Here is a 16,644-nt window from a genome sequence, read left to right as displayed (position 1 = left end):
TATCTGCAATACTTTTGCATAAGATACAGCATTATTAATCTATCTACTCTCTTTATGGGACAGAGACTATGTTTCTTGAGTCCTCAATTAAATAATTCGATCACTTTTTTAATAAAAAAATGATTCAATCACTTAAAAACCTCCCTCCTAGCTAAGTAGGCATGGAGGATAATGAAGAAACCTAATGCTTTATGGGAAAAAGGGCTGTTAGAGTTGTATTTTCTTGACGATGATTGATGACTTTCTGAAAGCCCTTACACAACGCTGTGCCTATTGGATTTGGACAACCAACATTTTTGGAAGAAACTTCCCAAAAAAGGGTAGATAGATGGTTGAAAGTGGCACTATATTCATTAATATATGGGTTGACAAAAGGATGGTCAATGAGGAAATCTAATCCAGAAACTAAATACCTTCTTGGATATCAATGCTTGACCACGGAATATTGAAGTTGGAAGAAATTCTTCCTACGAGTTATCTGAAAGCTGGGTCATTATAGGTTACTTAAGTTCTAAACCACTTATGATCCATTATTTTAATTAGTCAAGGAATTATTTTAATGTTTATTTAATATTTTTAAAGCTTTATATTTTCACATCCTACGCCTGTTAGTATCATTACCAAAACAATGTACTATAGGATTATTTTATGCATTTTCCTATTAGTTTTGCAAAGGCAATCTTCTAAAACCCTTCATGTGTTACGTGGACTATGAAACCTCAACATTATAGTTGATTAATATTAAAATCAATGGACGATATCGTTTTGGTCACCTGCCAGTCAAGTAAATACTAGGTATGTATTTGGATTAGATTATTTCTAGAAATTATTATCTATTTTCATAAAAAAAAAATGTTTTAATCATATTTTCTCTTATTTGGTAATATTGTTAAATATTTATATCATAATTTTATATTATTTCTAATACCAATGGAAAATGTTTTATTTATAAAAAAGTAAAAAAATTAAAATTATGATTAAAACATTATTTTCTAACCAGTTTTTCCCCTGTTTTACTCCTAATAGTTGGTTAATTTAAAACAAAATCAACTACTAAAATACCTGTTGAGAGAGTCAATTGGATATTAAAACCAATTCATCCTCAATTCCTTACACATACTTTTCTATTCAACTGACTTTAAATGTTTATAAACAATAAACCAAACAGATACTAAGTCTTGCAATTTGTATTCAACTACTTACAACAAGGATAGAAAAACATTTAAATGGCATAAAGTTGGAAAACAAAGAGAAATCAACATCGAGAGAAAAAAAGGAATGCTCAAATTTCGTTCTATCCTTTCTTTCTCTTATAATGGTTGTGTCTATTTTTTGTAAGTTAAAATATACAGTTTAAATTAGATTAACGATTTTATTGTCTCATATTCTAAGTACACAGCTCAAAATGATAAAAATATAAAAAAAAATTAAAAAGCATTATCATATCAGTAATAAAACAGTATATTGATTGCATCAAGAAAAATATTTTTAGCTCCTTGATATATGCAACTAGTTCATAAAGAAAAAGAAAAAACGTAAAACTAAAAGTGAATATTTCTTGTCTAAAGCCAATTTAGAGGGACCTTTTCCCCGGAACACATACTTTTCCATAAGAATATTTCTAACATGTTGCATTAAATTAATTAAAAAAAAGTGATGATGGATTAAATCTAAAGGACTAAAAAATATATATTGCAGATAAGGTGATTATGATACTGATCTGGCATATAATTGGTCCACGTGGACTTGTTTAGGAGATTCCATAATTGTTAGAATTATAAAAATGATGAGTTGACATAATAGATGGTCATGCCACCCTGCTTAATGTGACAAACACAAATTCCCTATCGCACTTAAAATAATTGGTTATTAATCAAATATATGATTCATTAAAAAACATACACATAAAGTAACAAGATCCAACACATTTAATATATGATTGAGTTTTTAAAACATACTACCAGAAATTTGATTTTTTAGCCTGCGTACGAAGAAACTTCATCCGGAGAGATAAGAGTGTTCATACCGTGTTTAAAAATAAAAATGTTCAGAATAATTGAAATTTTTTTTTTGTTTCAAGACACAAAAATTCCTCAAATAGATTTTATTTGTCTTAACCAAATCCATTTTATACACATATTTTAAAAAGTTCAATTAAATTTTATGCGTATATAAAAATGGTCATGATGCACATATAAAAAGGATAAAAAATTGTAATATATACTACAATAATCAGACTATAGAGAAACTCATAACAGTTAGGTACATATATTTATTTCTATAAGAATAAGTGTGTCCAAACAAAAAGTGTCTTTACACTTGTAGTGGGAAAAAATGTTTTAACTATAATTAAATAATCAATTATTAATATTTTCTCACAATTAATTTATTGATTGTTATTTAATCAATTATATAAAAAGTTTTGTGCCTAGATGTTTTAAATGGAAAGTAAACTTTTTTTTATTAATGAATGAAAAGTAATTTAAAAGTAACATAAAATTACTTTTATAAAAAAAAATTACAAAAATGGGATATGCATTGATTATTTGTGGAAGTTTTGCACTTAAAATAATCACTCAAATATGTTTTTAATTATTAAAAATATAGTCATTATAGATTTAGTTCTCTGAAAACAATTATTAATTCTGATTGTCATACATTTTATTCTTAAAGTGGTTTTAACACTATTTGATGAAAAACTAATATGCATCTAAATATATCATGTCAAAAATCATTTTGAGATAACATGTCTATATGTATGTCGCTTCATCGATAAATAAATGACAAAGATTTAATCTCCAATTTTTTAAAAATTTATGAGTATCAAAACTAAAAAAAAAACTAAAACTAAATTTAATCATATTTGTAAGAAATAAAAATATATTTTATCCTGAAAATATTTTTTGAAGATAAAACCAGAAAAAAATAATTATAAAATAATTTAATAGTTTTGGTTCATAAATTCTAAAAGTTTGATTTTAATTAAAAATGATTTTTGGTTTAATTGCATTTTTTATCCTTCAAGTATTGCAATAATGAGATTTTAGTTTTCAAATTTTACTTGTGTCAATTGGATCCCTAAGTATCCTAAATGTGCAATATTAGTCTTTTAAGTTCCAAATGATTCAATTAAATTCCTTAGATATGATAATTGTATGGTTTTAGTCTCTTTGTTTAATAAATACCATTATTTTTGTTAATATAGGTGAATAATATATCTTAGGACTAAAATCATATAATTCTGATGTCTAGAACAAACATGAGGAACTAAAATAATATATTTTCAATGCTAGTCTATCTAATTGACATAATTACAAAGGACAAAAAGTACAATTAAGTAATTATTTTTTTATATAAAAATATTTTTTATCTTGTTGATTTAAGTTTGATTATTATGTATTATTACTTAAATATTTTTATACTATCAATTAATAAAAAATTATTTAAAATATGATTTTAAAACGATAATTGTAAAAGCCTTATCATACTCAATTTATACTTTAATGAAAATATAAAAAACTTTGTAATATCAATACATACATTCTAATATAAGTGCAACCAATGTATACCGAAAACTAAACTCTTTTATCTTTATTTTTTTTATTACCAGGTTTATTTAGATACATTCGCTTGATTAATTCCCTTTTATACTTGTTTAGTTGACTAATGATATATTTGGTCGTGAAAACATAAATAAAGTGAATGAAAATAGAAAAAGAAATACAATTTGAAAAAGGAGAAATAAAATAAAAATAACATAAAATGTTTAGTTGTGTGATTTAAGAGAAATATGTCATAAATAAAATAAAAATAATGATAAAGTTGATTGATTTGAATAAAATGAAAACAGAAAATTTAATATATTTTTAAATACCCAATGTAAATATGCTAATTAGGCAACAAACATAAAATTGTTTCCTCTAATACATGATGTACCACTCTTTAAGGGAGAAATTTTTTTCCATCCAAACAAAAACGTGTTATATTTAATACAAGATTTTAAACTTTAAATTTACTTATTAATTTAAAAAAGCATCATAAATATTAAAAATAAAGTTTTTATTAAAAAATATTATTAGTACACGCTCATCATGACTTTCAATTCATTCTTAAATCTTAAGTTATTTTTTTTATATATTATTTCTTTAATCAAGCTGCAAGACATTTTTGTTGGATTGTAATTTATTATTTGTCTACTACTACTACGATCTATCCAAACAGCCAAACAGGGTATCGATTCAGGTGCAGATTATATAATTAATAATGAAAAAAAAAACATACTCACAACCCAACACATAACAGAGAATCCAATACATTAGCGCGTGCTTTCACATTGTTGCGCTTTCTAACTGAGCCGTTAAATAATAATAGGAACCAGCCAGCCAGCTAACACCCTTAAACGGTTTAAGCAATCCCCGCTTATCCCGGTTACCCAATTCTCCTTCTCCGCCGTCACGCCGCCACCGTACATGCCCTAACCGGTTCATCTCGGTCACGGTCACCCCCTCTAATACTTTTCTAAAAAAATAACAGAATATTCATAAAAATATATATTGAGAAAAACACAAAAGGCAAAAAAAGAAGAAAAGAAATAAAATCTAGAAAGAGAAAGACACAACACCTTCAACTCAACCTCAGAGAAAGTGATTGGATTTATTTATCTATTTTAATTTTAATTTCTTTTCCTTTTTCCGCTTTGGGGCTGTGAGTGTGTGTTTTTCGTTGTTGTGTGGCCTTTGATATTGTCTCCGTTCCCGTTTCGTTCTTCTTCCGCTTCTTCTTTTCTTTTCTTTTCTTTTCTCCGAGTTTCAACTTTCAACACAGAAGAGAGAGAAAGATATATATATATATATATATATATATATATATATATAGAGAGAGAGAGAGAGAGAGAGAGAGAGAGAGAGAAAACCTAGAGTCTATTTTCCTTTCGCTGGTTACTGTTATTGAAATTTGCGGGTTTCGGACTTTCGTCTTCGAATTGAAGAATCGTTTCGTCCGAGCTGAGGCTTTTTAATTGCGAACATTGAGTTTGTTTGTGTTTCTTCGTTGCGCGTGCTATCGAAGGACTCGAGTTCGTTTGAGGTGTTTTGATTCCGCGAAACGAATCGAAATGTTGGTTCGGAATTTGATTTCGCCGGAATTCTAGCTCCGATCTCACGAAATTGCTCGAATCTTAGGGCTGAAGCAATGGATGTCGATTCCTCGATGGTGCCGGAGACCGATCACGATCCCGCCGTACAGAACCACGCCGCCGATGACCCGGCGCCGGACGCGGCGGAGGGAGAACAGCTAGGGGAGCCGCCGTCGTCCGGAGGCGGATCTCCGGAGCAGACGCAGCCGGCGCCTGCTTCGGCGCCGCAGAGTCCGGTGGTCGGACCGAGGCTGGCGCCTAGTTACACAGTGGTGAATGCAATTTTGGAGAAGAAGGAGGACGGACCGGGGCCGAGGTGCGGCCACACGCTAACGGCGGTGGCGGCGGTCGGAGAGGAGGGGACCCCAGGGTACATTGGTCCGAGGTTGATTTTGTTCGGCGGTGCCACTGCTCTTGAAGGCAATTCCGCGGCGACAGGGACTCCTTCATCTGCTGGAAATGCTGGCATACGTATGTGCTTAATTATTTTACCGTGCTTTCATTTCCCCCAGCGTATGTTATACTGTTAATGTAACATTCCTCGGGATTTTGTGGCCGATTATTTTGAGTTTTGGTATGTGTTAGTTACTTAGTTTGGTAACTGCAGGCTTTGCATGCTTCTTGTGTTTTAAAGTAGAATTAACATGGACGGGCTTTTGTTTTTGTCAAGGTCTAGGGGTTAGTTATTGCAGTTTTTTAAATGTGATGACTCCTGAATCCTGATTGTATTGTTGTTTTAGGTCATGTAAGTGCATAGATGGCATTGTGGCAATGGATTGCTGTTTTTTAGACTATTCAATTCAATTTCCATGGCATCTTTTAGCCTTTGGTGTTTATGGAATTGTTTCCCTTCATGGAAGCTAGGGTTTTCGTAAATCTGGCTTTGTTGACCAAGGTTTTAAATCTTGATTGAGTTGTGACTGGATTTGCATTGGGGTTGTGGTTGTGGCAGCCACCACCACCAAGATGTTATAAGTGCATTACGTGATGTGGTCTGCACTTTAATTCCTTCTTGTTATATATTTATTTATTTATTGGGATGGAACCTAGCTCTGTTGTTTACAAAAAGTCCATACTAGTTCACTTTGACGGATGAGGTAGATTGGAGTAGAAATGAATGGAAATCACATTCATAAACTATTCATTGTTGGATACACCAAACAAAACCAAACCTAATCCCATTGGTGGTGTCTGCTACATAGACTAAACACTGTCTTGGCACTTTATGAAAAACTAAAATTCCAGCATATTCATTTAGAGTAAAACCTTTTTAAAATTTTCTCTGTTTTTCTTGACCCCTTTTAATTAAACTATCTTCAATTTTATTTACTTTTCACGTTGGACCTTTGTTGTTCTTTTGCTCACATGATCAAACCACCTTAGACTAGTTTATCTTGTTTTCTATTCATTAAGTGCAACTCCAACTTTTTCCAAATATTTCATTAATTCATTCCTAATACAGGTTTGTGTGTGCATGAGGCAATAAATGGAATGAATTGATTATTAATATACAACTTTTTTTGTATTTTATGGTTGGTTGTCATTTGGAAATTCTTAAAATTTTATTTAAGTCTTTCCACAGACTTCATTTTTTTCCTATTTTTGATTTTGAGGGGAACAAAAAGTCAAGTTGACAGATGTTACAGGGAACACTTCATTCCATTTGGCTTTATATATAATGCATCCAAAAGATGGATTTAGTGGTTCCTTCTGTTAGTGTCTGTTCTGTTCCCCTTCATAGCCATTGCATTCACCCAAACAAGCTTGTCAAGAACTAATTCTCCTTACAGATAAGCTCTCTTGGGTGAAAGGCCATGGATGGTTTTATATCTAATGCACCCTGTAAGCAAGAGAATCTCAAGTTTGAAGTGTAGACAATGTACAAACCCAATTTACTGTGTCTTAAAGTTTACTTTAATTATGAATAATGGTGGTGACAAGGATTGAATTCTTTACCACTTGGTCGTAAAAGCTACCACCTTGTCAAGAGCTAACTCTTCTAAAAGCTTAAGCTCTTAGTTGGAGGTCCTTGAATGTGACACTTATTCATTGGTTTAGTGGTATAAGGAGCTCAACAAACCCCATTTTTTACTTTAGAAAGAGCAATTCTATTTCATTTTATGTTGTGAAAATTTATTCATTCAAATGATGTTCTATATAAGTTGAAGTTCTTGAAAATAACAATGCATTTTTTTCCATGCCCATTATTGTAACATAGAATATCATGTTTTTGTTCATTTGTAGCACTAAATGCTTGTTCTATTTCTCAAAGTAAGTCACCCTGGTAGGAAAATGTTCATAACTCTACTATTATGGTGCATATCGATGTTGGTAACCAAATACCGAAAACTTGATTTGGTGCAAACATTCTTGATTATTTGAGAATTGGCTACTTCTGCTTATCTTCCCGCAAGGAGTAGCACAGGATAAACAATAATTTATATAGATTTGTGTGTTTTTCCCTTTGAAGAAGAGTTGATATTGATTGGATTAAGGGAGCTTCTTTGTGAATGAAATGATATGTACTATAGCTTTAACAATTGAGTGTTATAGTTGTTTATGCTTACAATTTATCCTGTTACATGATTTGCATTTCAGGTTTAGCTGGTGCCACAGCTGATGTCCATTGTTATGATGTCTTGACTAATAAATGGTCTAGGTGAGCTTAGAACTAAGTTATTCTTTCTCACCTCCATTAAGACTTAATTATTACTTGCATACTTTGCATCAGTGCTTAATAAGGGAAATATCATGCAGGATAACTCCCTTTGGAGAACCTCCCACTCCTAGGGCTGCACATGTGGCGACTGCTGTAGGAACTATGGTGGTTATTCAGGTAGCATGGAAAGGATATCTTATAGGTTATCTTAATATTGCTGAATTTATTTCCTTTCTTTAAATGATTAGCTTAGTTCTTAATGGAATATTGCCATGTTACACAGGGTGGCATTGGTCCTGCTGGTTTGTCAGCGGAGGACCTTCATGTTCTTGATCTCACTCAGCAATGGCCACGCTGGCATAGGTTTGAATTGTAACCTATGTGATTTTTCCTTGATGACTTAATGTTTCCAATGTTATTTAATCTAATCTAGAGGGTTCTGAATTTTATGTAGAGTGTCTGTTCAGGGCCCTGGACCCGGGCCACGCTATGGACATGTAATGGCTTTGGTGGGGCAGAGGTATCTAATGGCAATTGGAGGCAATGATGGTAACTACTTAAATGCCATCCCTTTAGCATTGCGTGCCTTGGCTTTTATTGTGTGTGAAAATTTATTGGATGTCACATTACTTGGTCTTTGCCTTCCAGGAAAGAGACCTTTGGCTGATGTATGGGCCCTGGACACAGCTGCTAAGCCTTATGAATGGCGCAAGCTAGAGCCAGAAGGAGAGGGCCCACCTCCATGCATGTATGCTTCTGTTTCCATGAATTCAGCCTTATTAGACTCATATTTTGCCATCACTATCTGCATATTGGTTTTAAATTCTTATGAACACGTGATAGGCTTTGTGTGCTTTTTTAAATTCTGAACACAGTCACTCTAATTATTGTACTAGCCAAATTGTTGAGTGGTTAAATTAAATAAAGACTTCATTCCAGTTTGCCTTTATGTTAATTGGTTTAAATGATCTTTTTATGGATTTAATGTAAGTTGTTATCTTTGTTTCATGTTCATAGTTTTTTTAAAACTATTTTCATGTCAAGTCTTGCACTTGTTTTTTATTGATCTTTTTCTCATTTTTTTTTCTCTAAATAAAATTTGACCATGTTTCTATAAAAATTAAAGCAAGTTGAATTGTCAGAAATTTTCAATAGTTTCCATGTAGCAATAATGTCCATTTGTTTACTATTATTACTTGGTAAAGTTGGACTGTTGTGTTATTTTTTGATTGCTTTATTCTTTATTCTTTGTGTGAGCATTGTGATTATAGAGTAGGCTCATCTTCATTTTCTTTTGGTTTTCTGTACAAAAACTTGAGTTAGACTGCAGCTTGAGTAGGGTTTGAATTGAACCTCATCTTAATTTGGCAGTTTTGGTTAGCATTACTATCACTGTTTCTGGAATGAACTTACCTCATTATAGCTTTTTTTTTTTTTTCAGCACAAGAGGATACTTTAAATATCTTACATTAGAAGATGAAAACAAACAATTCTGTAGTGTAGACTTACCTTATATTTATTAGTTGGCTATCATTTGGTGCAACTTGTCATGGTGTGATTTTCATTTTTCCATTTAATCTCTGACTAGGTATGCAACTGCAAGTGCACGCTCTGATGGACTTCTTCTGCTTTGTGGAGGCAGGGATGCCAATAGTGTTGTGAGTTATCTATTCATTTTGTTGATTCATGGGAAGCTTGCAATTTGTGTCCGAAACTTAAGTCTTTTTTGTGATGTCCCTGTCTCTGCCTTTCCTTGCATATGGTTTGCCCTTATAGTGGTCCATTCAGAGTTAACTGTCGTTGCTGAATCTTTAAAAAGAGAGTAAACCAGAAGAGTACTGAGTCCAAACTCTCCCATCAGAATATGCAAAGCAGTAGACCCAAGTAAAACGAAGATTGTAACTGGCCTACCTCTATCTCTCATGTTTTAAGTGAAAATCTCAATTCAAGGGCCTGGATAGAACAAAATTAATTTATAAGGAGATCATGTAAAGTAAAAATATTATTCTGTTGAGGAAGAGCTTCCAGGAAGAGCCATTTCCCATTCAGGCATCCTCCCCAAACTCGACACTAATAGAACAGAATCTGATAACTAATTGAAAGATTTTCATGTTGATAATTGAATTTAAATTTAAATGATGAGAAACTTTCAGAAACTACTGGAGTACTTTTTGAGTTATTGCATGTTGAAGTTCCAGCAGCTTTTCTTGAGCAGGCTATACATGATTGTAGAAATCAAATATTTACAGATGGCTTTTATAGTTGTCGTCATTTTATGTTGAGTTACGCAATTGATCCCTTTCAATGTTGCTTTCTGTTTTGGGCCTTATTCTTATTCAGACTAACTCTAGTTATATTCCTATATAATTTCTGCTAGACAGTTATTTGTTGTGGCTCTTGTGAACTATTTCTTCCTATGCTTTGTTGAAAATATCTTTTTACCAATTATGTTTGCAGCCATTGTCAAGTGCATATGGACTTGCTAAACATAGAGATGGTCGTTGGGAATGGGCAATTGCCCCAGGTGTCTCACCATCACCAAGATATCAGCATGCAGCGGTTGGATTCAGTTTCTTTTATTCTCATTTTCTTAGTTGAGTATACGTTCAGGGATCATGCTTAATTTAATGATTCTAGGTATTTGTTAATGCAAGGCTCCATGTGTCTGGTGGGGCTCTTGGTGGAGGACGGATGGTTGAAGACTCATCAAGTGTTGCAGGTGCTGATCATGGCGTTGCTTAAATTTTTAGTTTGTTGGCTGGTGCTCTGTTTTTTTTTTTTTGCTATGATCTGGATTTTGTGTAAACGGGCTATTATATCAATTTGCTTGTATATGGAGACAACATTTAGTGTTATTCCAATTGATGTTGTATTTTTGGATTTTTTTCCCTATCTGTAGTATTGGACACTGCTGCTGGTGTTTGGTGTGATATAAAATCTGTTGTTACGAGTTCAAGAACTGGTAGATACAGTGCTGATGCAGCAGGAGGAGATGCTGCAGTTGAGTTGACTCGGCGTTGTAGGCACGCAGCAGCTGCTGTTGGTGACCTAATTTTTATTTATGGTGGTTTACGTGGGGGTAAGCCATAAATATAACTTTTTGTGGATTCATTCCACTGGATTGTATTTCCTATTTGCTTGGTATCATGTTATATCTTAATCTATGTAGTTGTGACTATTCAGATAACTACTTTGTGCTCCTTACATTACAGGTTGAAATTCTTTTCTGTTATCTTTTATTACACGTTCTGTACTTTTAATAAAACTTACGTCAGTTTTGGCTGCTATGATGACTTTAGTGAACATTCCTCTCATCATGAACTAGTCAATGCAGGACAAAAACAAAAACTTCTTGTATTAAAGGAGCTTTTAAGCTAAAACTGCTAAATAACTTGTACTTCATTTTTGAAGTTATTATTTTGAGCTTTAACTTTGAAGTGACTTTTAAGCCATAAAAGAGCCGGTCCAAATATAACCTTCTTTTATTGATTTTCTCCAACAACCAAGGTGTGTTTTTCCTTTTGATCAAGTGGATAAAATTTTGGCCCCTATTATTAGTTTTCAATAAAATGACCATCCAATCCCTGTTCATCGTGCAAGCCGAAATGTATGATTTCATCTGAAATATTTACTCGCTTTACGTTTGTTTTAACCTTTTTTAGTAAATATATAGGAGTCTTGCTAGATGACCTACTTGTTGCTGAAGATCTTGCTGCTGCTGAGACAACAGCTGCTGCTTCACATGCTGCTGCTGCTGCAGCTGCATCTGCATCTAATGTACAAGCAGGACGCTTACCTGGACGATATGGATTTGCTGATGATAGAACGAGGGAAACGATGCCTGAGGCAGCTGCTGATGGTTCTGTTGTTTTAGGAAATCCAGTTGCGCCACCAATGAATGGTGACATTTATACTGATATCAGCACTGAAAATGCCATGCTTCAGGGACCTCGGTAAGATAGTTTTCATTTTCATTGGGCAAAGTATTTAATGTTACTTGTTTGGCTTCATTCATCTGAAGGCCTTTGAACAGGCGAACTGCTAAAGGTGTGGAGTATCTGGTTGAAGCATCAGCTGCAGAAGCTGAAGCTATCAGTGCAGCACTGGCTGCTGCCAAGGCACGGCAGGAGAACGGAGAAGTTGAATTGCCTGACAGAGACCGTGGGGCGGAGGCTACCCCAAGTGGGAAACAAACATCTTCCTTGATTAAGCCTGACTCTGCAGGTTCAAATAACATTACTCCTGGGGGAGTTCGGCTGCATCACAGAGCTGTGCGTAATACATTTTCATTACCAGGGAAAAAGTATTCTGTGTACAAGTTTCCATAAAATATTTAGGCACATTTTTGGTTGTGTTGAATTTTCTCCAGGTGGTTGTTGCTGCAGAGACTGGTGGAGCATTAGGAGGCATGGTTAGACAGCTTTCAATAGATCAATTTGAAAATGAAGGCAGGCGGGTTGGTTACGGGACTCCAGAAAATGCAACTGCTGCCAGGAAATTATTAGATCGGCAGATGTCTATCAATAGTGTGCCAAAAAAGGTACAGATTCATCTCTACTACACAGAATAGTAATATTTCATATTAATAATACTAGAGAAATACTTTGCAGTTTGTCACGTGGTTGTTCATGTTTATTGACCATTCTTTCATTGCCATTGCTTACTCCATCTTGCATCACAATTTTCTGATAATTATGTTTGGGAGGTTTCTAGTCATGGTTTGTATGGCTTTATCATACCTCTTGTGTTGGATTACAGTTGAAAAAGAAACTTCTTTATTAATTTCTGTCACACCAATTACATTCTCTAATATGCTTTTATAGGAGAACAACTAACCCTAAAATAAGGAAACTATGACTTGAAGATAAATAGGAAAAGATAAAAAAGAAAAAAAGATGATAAAAGATCAAATAAGCTAATGATGGATCCCCTAAGATATTTCTGTTATTTACAGCAATTACTAAGCATGTTTGCTTTGTCTTATATTCAGATTCAGATTTGTTTCTTATGGAGTTTCCTCACTTTTATAGGTCATTGCACACCTCTTAAAGCCTCGTGGATGGAAACCACCAGTACGCCGGCAGTTTTTCTTAGATTGTAATGAAATTGCTGATCTTTGTGATAGTGCTGAGCGGATATTTTCAAGTGAACCAAGTGTCTTGCAACTAAGGGCTCCAATTAAAATATTTGGTGATCTACATGGACAGTTTGGTGATCTCATGCGCCTTTTTGATGAGTATGGTGCACCATCAACTGCTGGTGACATTGCGTAAGTTTCATAGCTATTGTTGATGGTTATTTGTGAATAATGGTACTATTATGTTGTACATCACAGTGACTACGTTTCAATTGGCTATTCTGGGTCAATAGGTTAATTTTTGTATTGGGGCATGGTTGTTGATGTAAAAGATGTCCAATCAAAACCACAACCAGCTTGTTTTCTTAGTTTGTATGGTGCATTGTTGAGATCTTTGAGCAAATTCTGGCTGATTATTCAACATGTACATTTTATATTAAGTATGCCTAGTTAGCACAAAAATGCACGATTCACATACTGCCTCACTGGAATGATATAATTCATTTTTGTAGATTTTATTTTATTTTTATATTTAAATTATGCTCTGAATAGGATTTCTCTTGGCAGTTTGCTTTTGATATTGATACTTTAGCTTACTAGATTGTTTATTTTAGTGGGGACAAACAAGTAAATTGTTATGTTAATATGGGAGCTTATGGTGTCAAATGGAATAGAAAAGGAGGTCAAAGAATATGAAATCATTTTTTAATACTGAAAGATTTCTTGCAATTATTACATTCTTGATTTTTAAAGATGGTGCTGCACTAGAATCAAATCAATTGCATGAGGAGTGGAAGGTTGAGAAATATATTTATGATTGTGTGATTCAAATTTAGGAAAATTTTCTTGGCTATGTACATGACCACTACCTGTCGTTCACCCAAAGTTTATAATTGTCTTCTCATAGTCATAGTTTTATTCTAAATACAGGTGTTAAGAGTAATACTTCAGCACAATATTCAATCTTGTTAGTAAAATATATCTTCTTTTGTTTATCTCTTTTCCCTTTTCCATCTAATCCATAAAATATCAAAAGGGCTATTATAATACTAGTTTTTAGGCATTTGATTTTCTCTATTGCTAATTTTGTAAAATGACTATCAGATATATCGATTATCTATTCCTAGGAGATTATGTTGATCGGGGACAACACAGTTTGGAAACTATAACCCTTCTTCTTGCTCTGAAGGTACTTATGATTGTTTCAATTGTCTTTCTATTTTTTATTTTGGTCAAAATTGATGGCCTCAGATTTATGCATAGTTTTGTAAATATTGCAGGTTGAGTATCCCAACAATGTACATTTAATACGTGGAAACCATGAAGCTGCAGATATTAATGCACTGTTTGGTTTCCGAATTGAGTGCATAGAGAGGATGGTAAGGAATTTCATGTACTAGAAATTGTGTCTTGTTTATATTGGGTTCATCAACCAATCATGAAAAATTGTTGATCAGGGTGAGAGAGATGGAATTTGGACATGGCATCGGATAAACAAGCTGTTTAATTGGCTTCCTCTGGCAGCTTTAATTGAGAAAAAAATTATTTGCATGCACGGTGGTATTGGTCGTTCAATAAATCATGTAGAACAGATTGAAAACATTCAGCGTCCAATTCCAATGGAAGCAGGATCAATTGTGCTTATGGATCTATTGTGGTAGGTGCATGTTTGTTATTGCATGTTCGTGATTGTACTTCATGTCCTTCAGGATAATAACAGCATGAAATGTTTCCAGGTCTGATCCTACAGAGAATGACAGCGTGGAAGGACTGCGACCAAATGCTAGAGGTCCTGGATTAGTTACTTTTGGGGTGAGTGTTCCTTACCCGTTGCCATTTTGGAAGTAATTTTTCCGGCTTTATATAGTAATTTGGTTGTTTCAGTGTTTAGATGAAATAAAAAATGGTAATACATATTAATATGCTAATACTTGTTTATGTGATAGAATTTGATAATTTAGAATGCTTGTATATTATTATTTAATTCATTATTCTAGAAACCCTTGGCAATGCATTTCTAATGTTGGATTTTCAAGCATCCTTTGAAACGTGAAATCTTCTTTTTTAGACCGGAAATGCATTGATAGAGTAGAAGTTTTTTTTTTTTTTTGAAGTGTAGTAGACTTTTCAGTGTAAAAGTTTGTTACATTATCATTTATCATATATGTTAAGATTGTTAACTTTTGTAATAATTATTTTAAAAATTATATTCAGGGTGATTTCTAATTTGTTTACAGATAAAAATCTTTGCTTTGACAATGCATGACAATTAAACTCGTTAATTGAAGAGTGTTTATCTTTGAAACTTTTGCAAGTTTGTAGCATGTATCTATGAGATGATTATATTTGAAAGGTCGGTGAATAGATTTAAATTTAATAGGTAATGAAACTGATTAATGCCTGTAAATTCTTATTGTGCAGCCCGATCGGGTCATGGAATTTTGTAACAACAATGATCTTCAGCTGATTGTTCGTGCACATGAATGTGTGATGGATGGGTTTGAGCGTTTTGCCCAGGGACATTTGATCACACTTTTTTCAGCGACTAATTATTGTGGTATGTTACTGAGTTCTGCGTTGATCTTTCCTTCTTTGGTCATGTTCCCTTCTAAGTTTTGGCACTACTTGCTCCAATAGGTACCGCAAATAATGCTGGGGCAATATTAGTTTTAGGTAGAGACCTTGTTGTGGTTCCTAAACTAATCCATCCATTACCACCAGCAATTTCTTCACCAGAAACATCACCAGAACCTCATATTGAAGATACATGGATGCAGGTACTCCTTCAAATATTTTCCATTAAATAGTAGTGCTGCGTAATAATTGGTATTACAGCTATCGTGTCATGTATATTTGATAGCTGCATTAACGCCTCTAGTTAAACTCATTCAGGAAAAAAAAAGCACGTTAAAGTTACTTTTGAGCTTGTCATTTCACAGTATTATGGTGCTTATATCGAAAAATTTAACAATGCTATTGATACATACAGGAGTTGAATGCTAACAGACCGCCGACGCCAACAAGAGGCCGTCCCCCAGTAACAAACGACCGAGGTTCGCTCGCTTGGATATAGTGATCATTAAGAATGTCCCTTCATATTTATGCCGTACTGGTCGTGCTATCAGCCTTGTTTTTGTGTTATGTATATAGCATGATGCCATTTACGGGAGTCTCCGAGCCTGTGAACTTAATCCCTGCAGAAAGTTTTGGTTCTCATCACTCCATCAGCAGGCCTTGATAAGATAAGATATGCATTTTCCGCATCACTCCATCAGAAAGTTTTGGTTCTCATCATGCTACGTTTACTTGGACCAAGCTAGAAAGAAGTTCGCAATCCAAGTTCACCCCCCCGTTTGTAAATTGAGCATAGGTTACGAAATCAAGGTTATGGTTGTCATGGAGGCTCTTTTTGTCTTTCAATTCTTACATATTTTTTACTTGCCCTAGGCTATTGTTGGGGTTTTGTTAATCAAGAGGACAGGAAGGTTTTTTTTTTTTTTTTAATGTGATGGTGAGTTATATAAATCAGTTCTTGGAGGTCCTTGTATCATAGGTGTTGCTCGGTAATTTCATCTTTGTACAATTAATTTTTGAGTGAATCGATATTCTCCTATGAAGAATGTGAATTTTGATAATAGTTTTGTATTTTGCTGAAAATGGCTCGGGGGATTGGATTTTTGGTCAGGATTTACTTAGCTTTCAGATGTTTATGCCAGGCTTTTTTTTTTATATTGACTATTTGCGGTACTCAATGGCTAATTTCAATTGACAAAT

General features: G+C 33.7%; 1 protein-coding gene across 1 annotated transcript; it reads left to right on the top strand.

Annotated features, from left to right (window-relative positions):
• The first annotated feature begins 4,388 nt into the window (after window positions 1–4,388).
• Window positions 4,389–16,505, top strand: LOC100790406 (serine/threonine-protein phosphatase BSL3). Its single transcript, XM_003539441.5, has 21 exons — window positions 4,389–5,605; window positions 7,733–7,793; window positions 7,892–7,970; window positions 8,077–8,156; window positions 8,248–8,342; window positions 8,442–8,541; window positions 9,382–9,451; window positions 10,251–10,352; window positions 10,431–10,512; window positions 10,693–10,872; window positions 11,467–11,746; window positions 11,827–12,064; window positions 12,163–12,333; window positions 12,824–13,062; window positions 13,975–14,059; window positions 14,151–14,249; window positions 14,328–14,527; window positions 14,607–14,682; window positions 15,292–15,427; window positions 15,508–15,647; window positions 15,860–16,505. Exons 1-21 carry the CDS (start codon window positions 5,191–5,193, stop codon window positions 15,941–15,943), a joined length of 3,012 nt encoding a protein of 1,003 aa, XP_003539489.1. The 5' UTR covers window positions 4,389–5,190; the 3' UTR covers window positions 15,944–16,505.
• Window positions 16,506–16,644: the final 139 nt, after the last annotated feature.

The sequence above is a fragment of the Glycine max genome, chromosome 12, assembly GCF_000004515.6.
Source record: "Glycine max cultivar Williams 82 chromosome 12, Glycine_max_v4.0, whole genome shotgun sequence".
NCBI classification, from domain to species: domain Eukaryota; kingdom Viridiplantae; phylum Streptophyta; class Magnoliopsida; order Fabales; family Fabaceae; genus Glycine; species Glycine max.
This window is presented reverse-complemented; position numbering and strand designations above follow the sequence as displayed.

Excerpts from the sequence above, each read along its gene's own strand:
- LOC100790406 (XM_003539441.5), top strand. The coding sequence starts at position 5,191 with ATGGATGTCGATTCCTCGATGGTGCCGGAGACCGATCACGATCCCGCC. Across the intron at positions 10,513-10,692 it reads AGACTCATCAAGTGTTGCAG|TATTGGACACTGCTGCTGGT; the intron begins GTGCTGATCATG and ends CCCTATCTGTAG. Across the intron at positions 11,747-11,826 it reads GCCATGCTTCAGGGACCTCG|GCGAACTGCTAAAGGTGTGG; the intron begins GTAAGATAGTTT and ends GCCTTTGAACAG.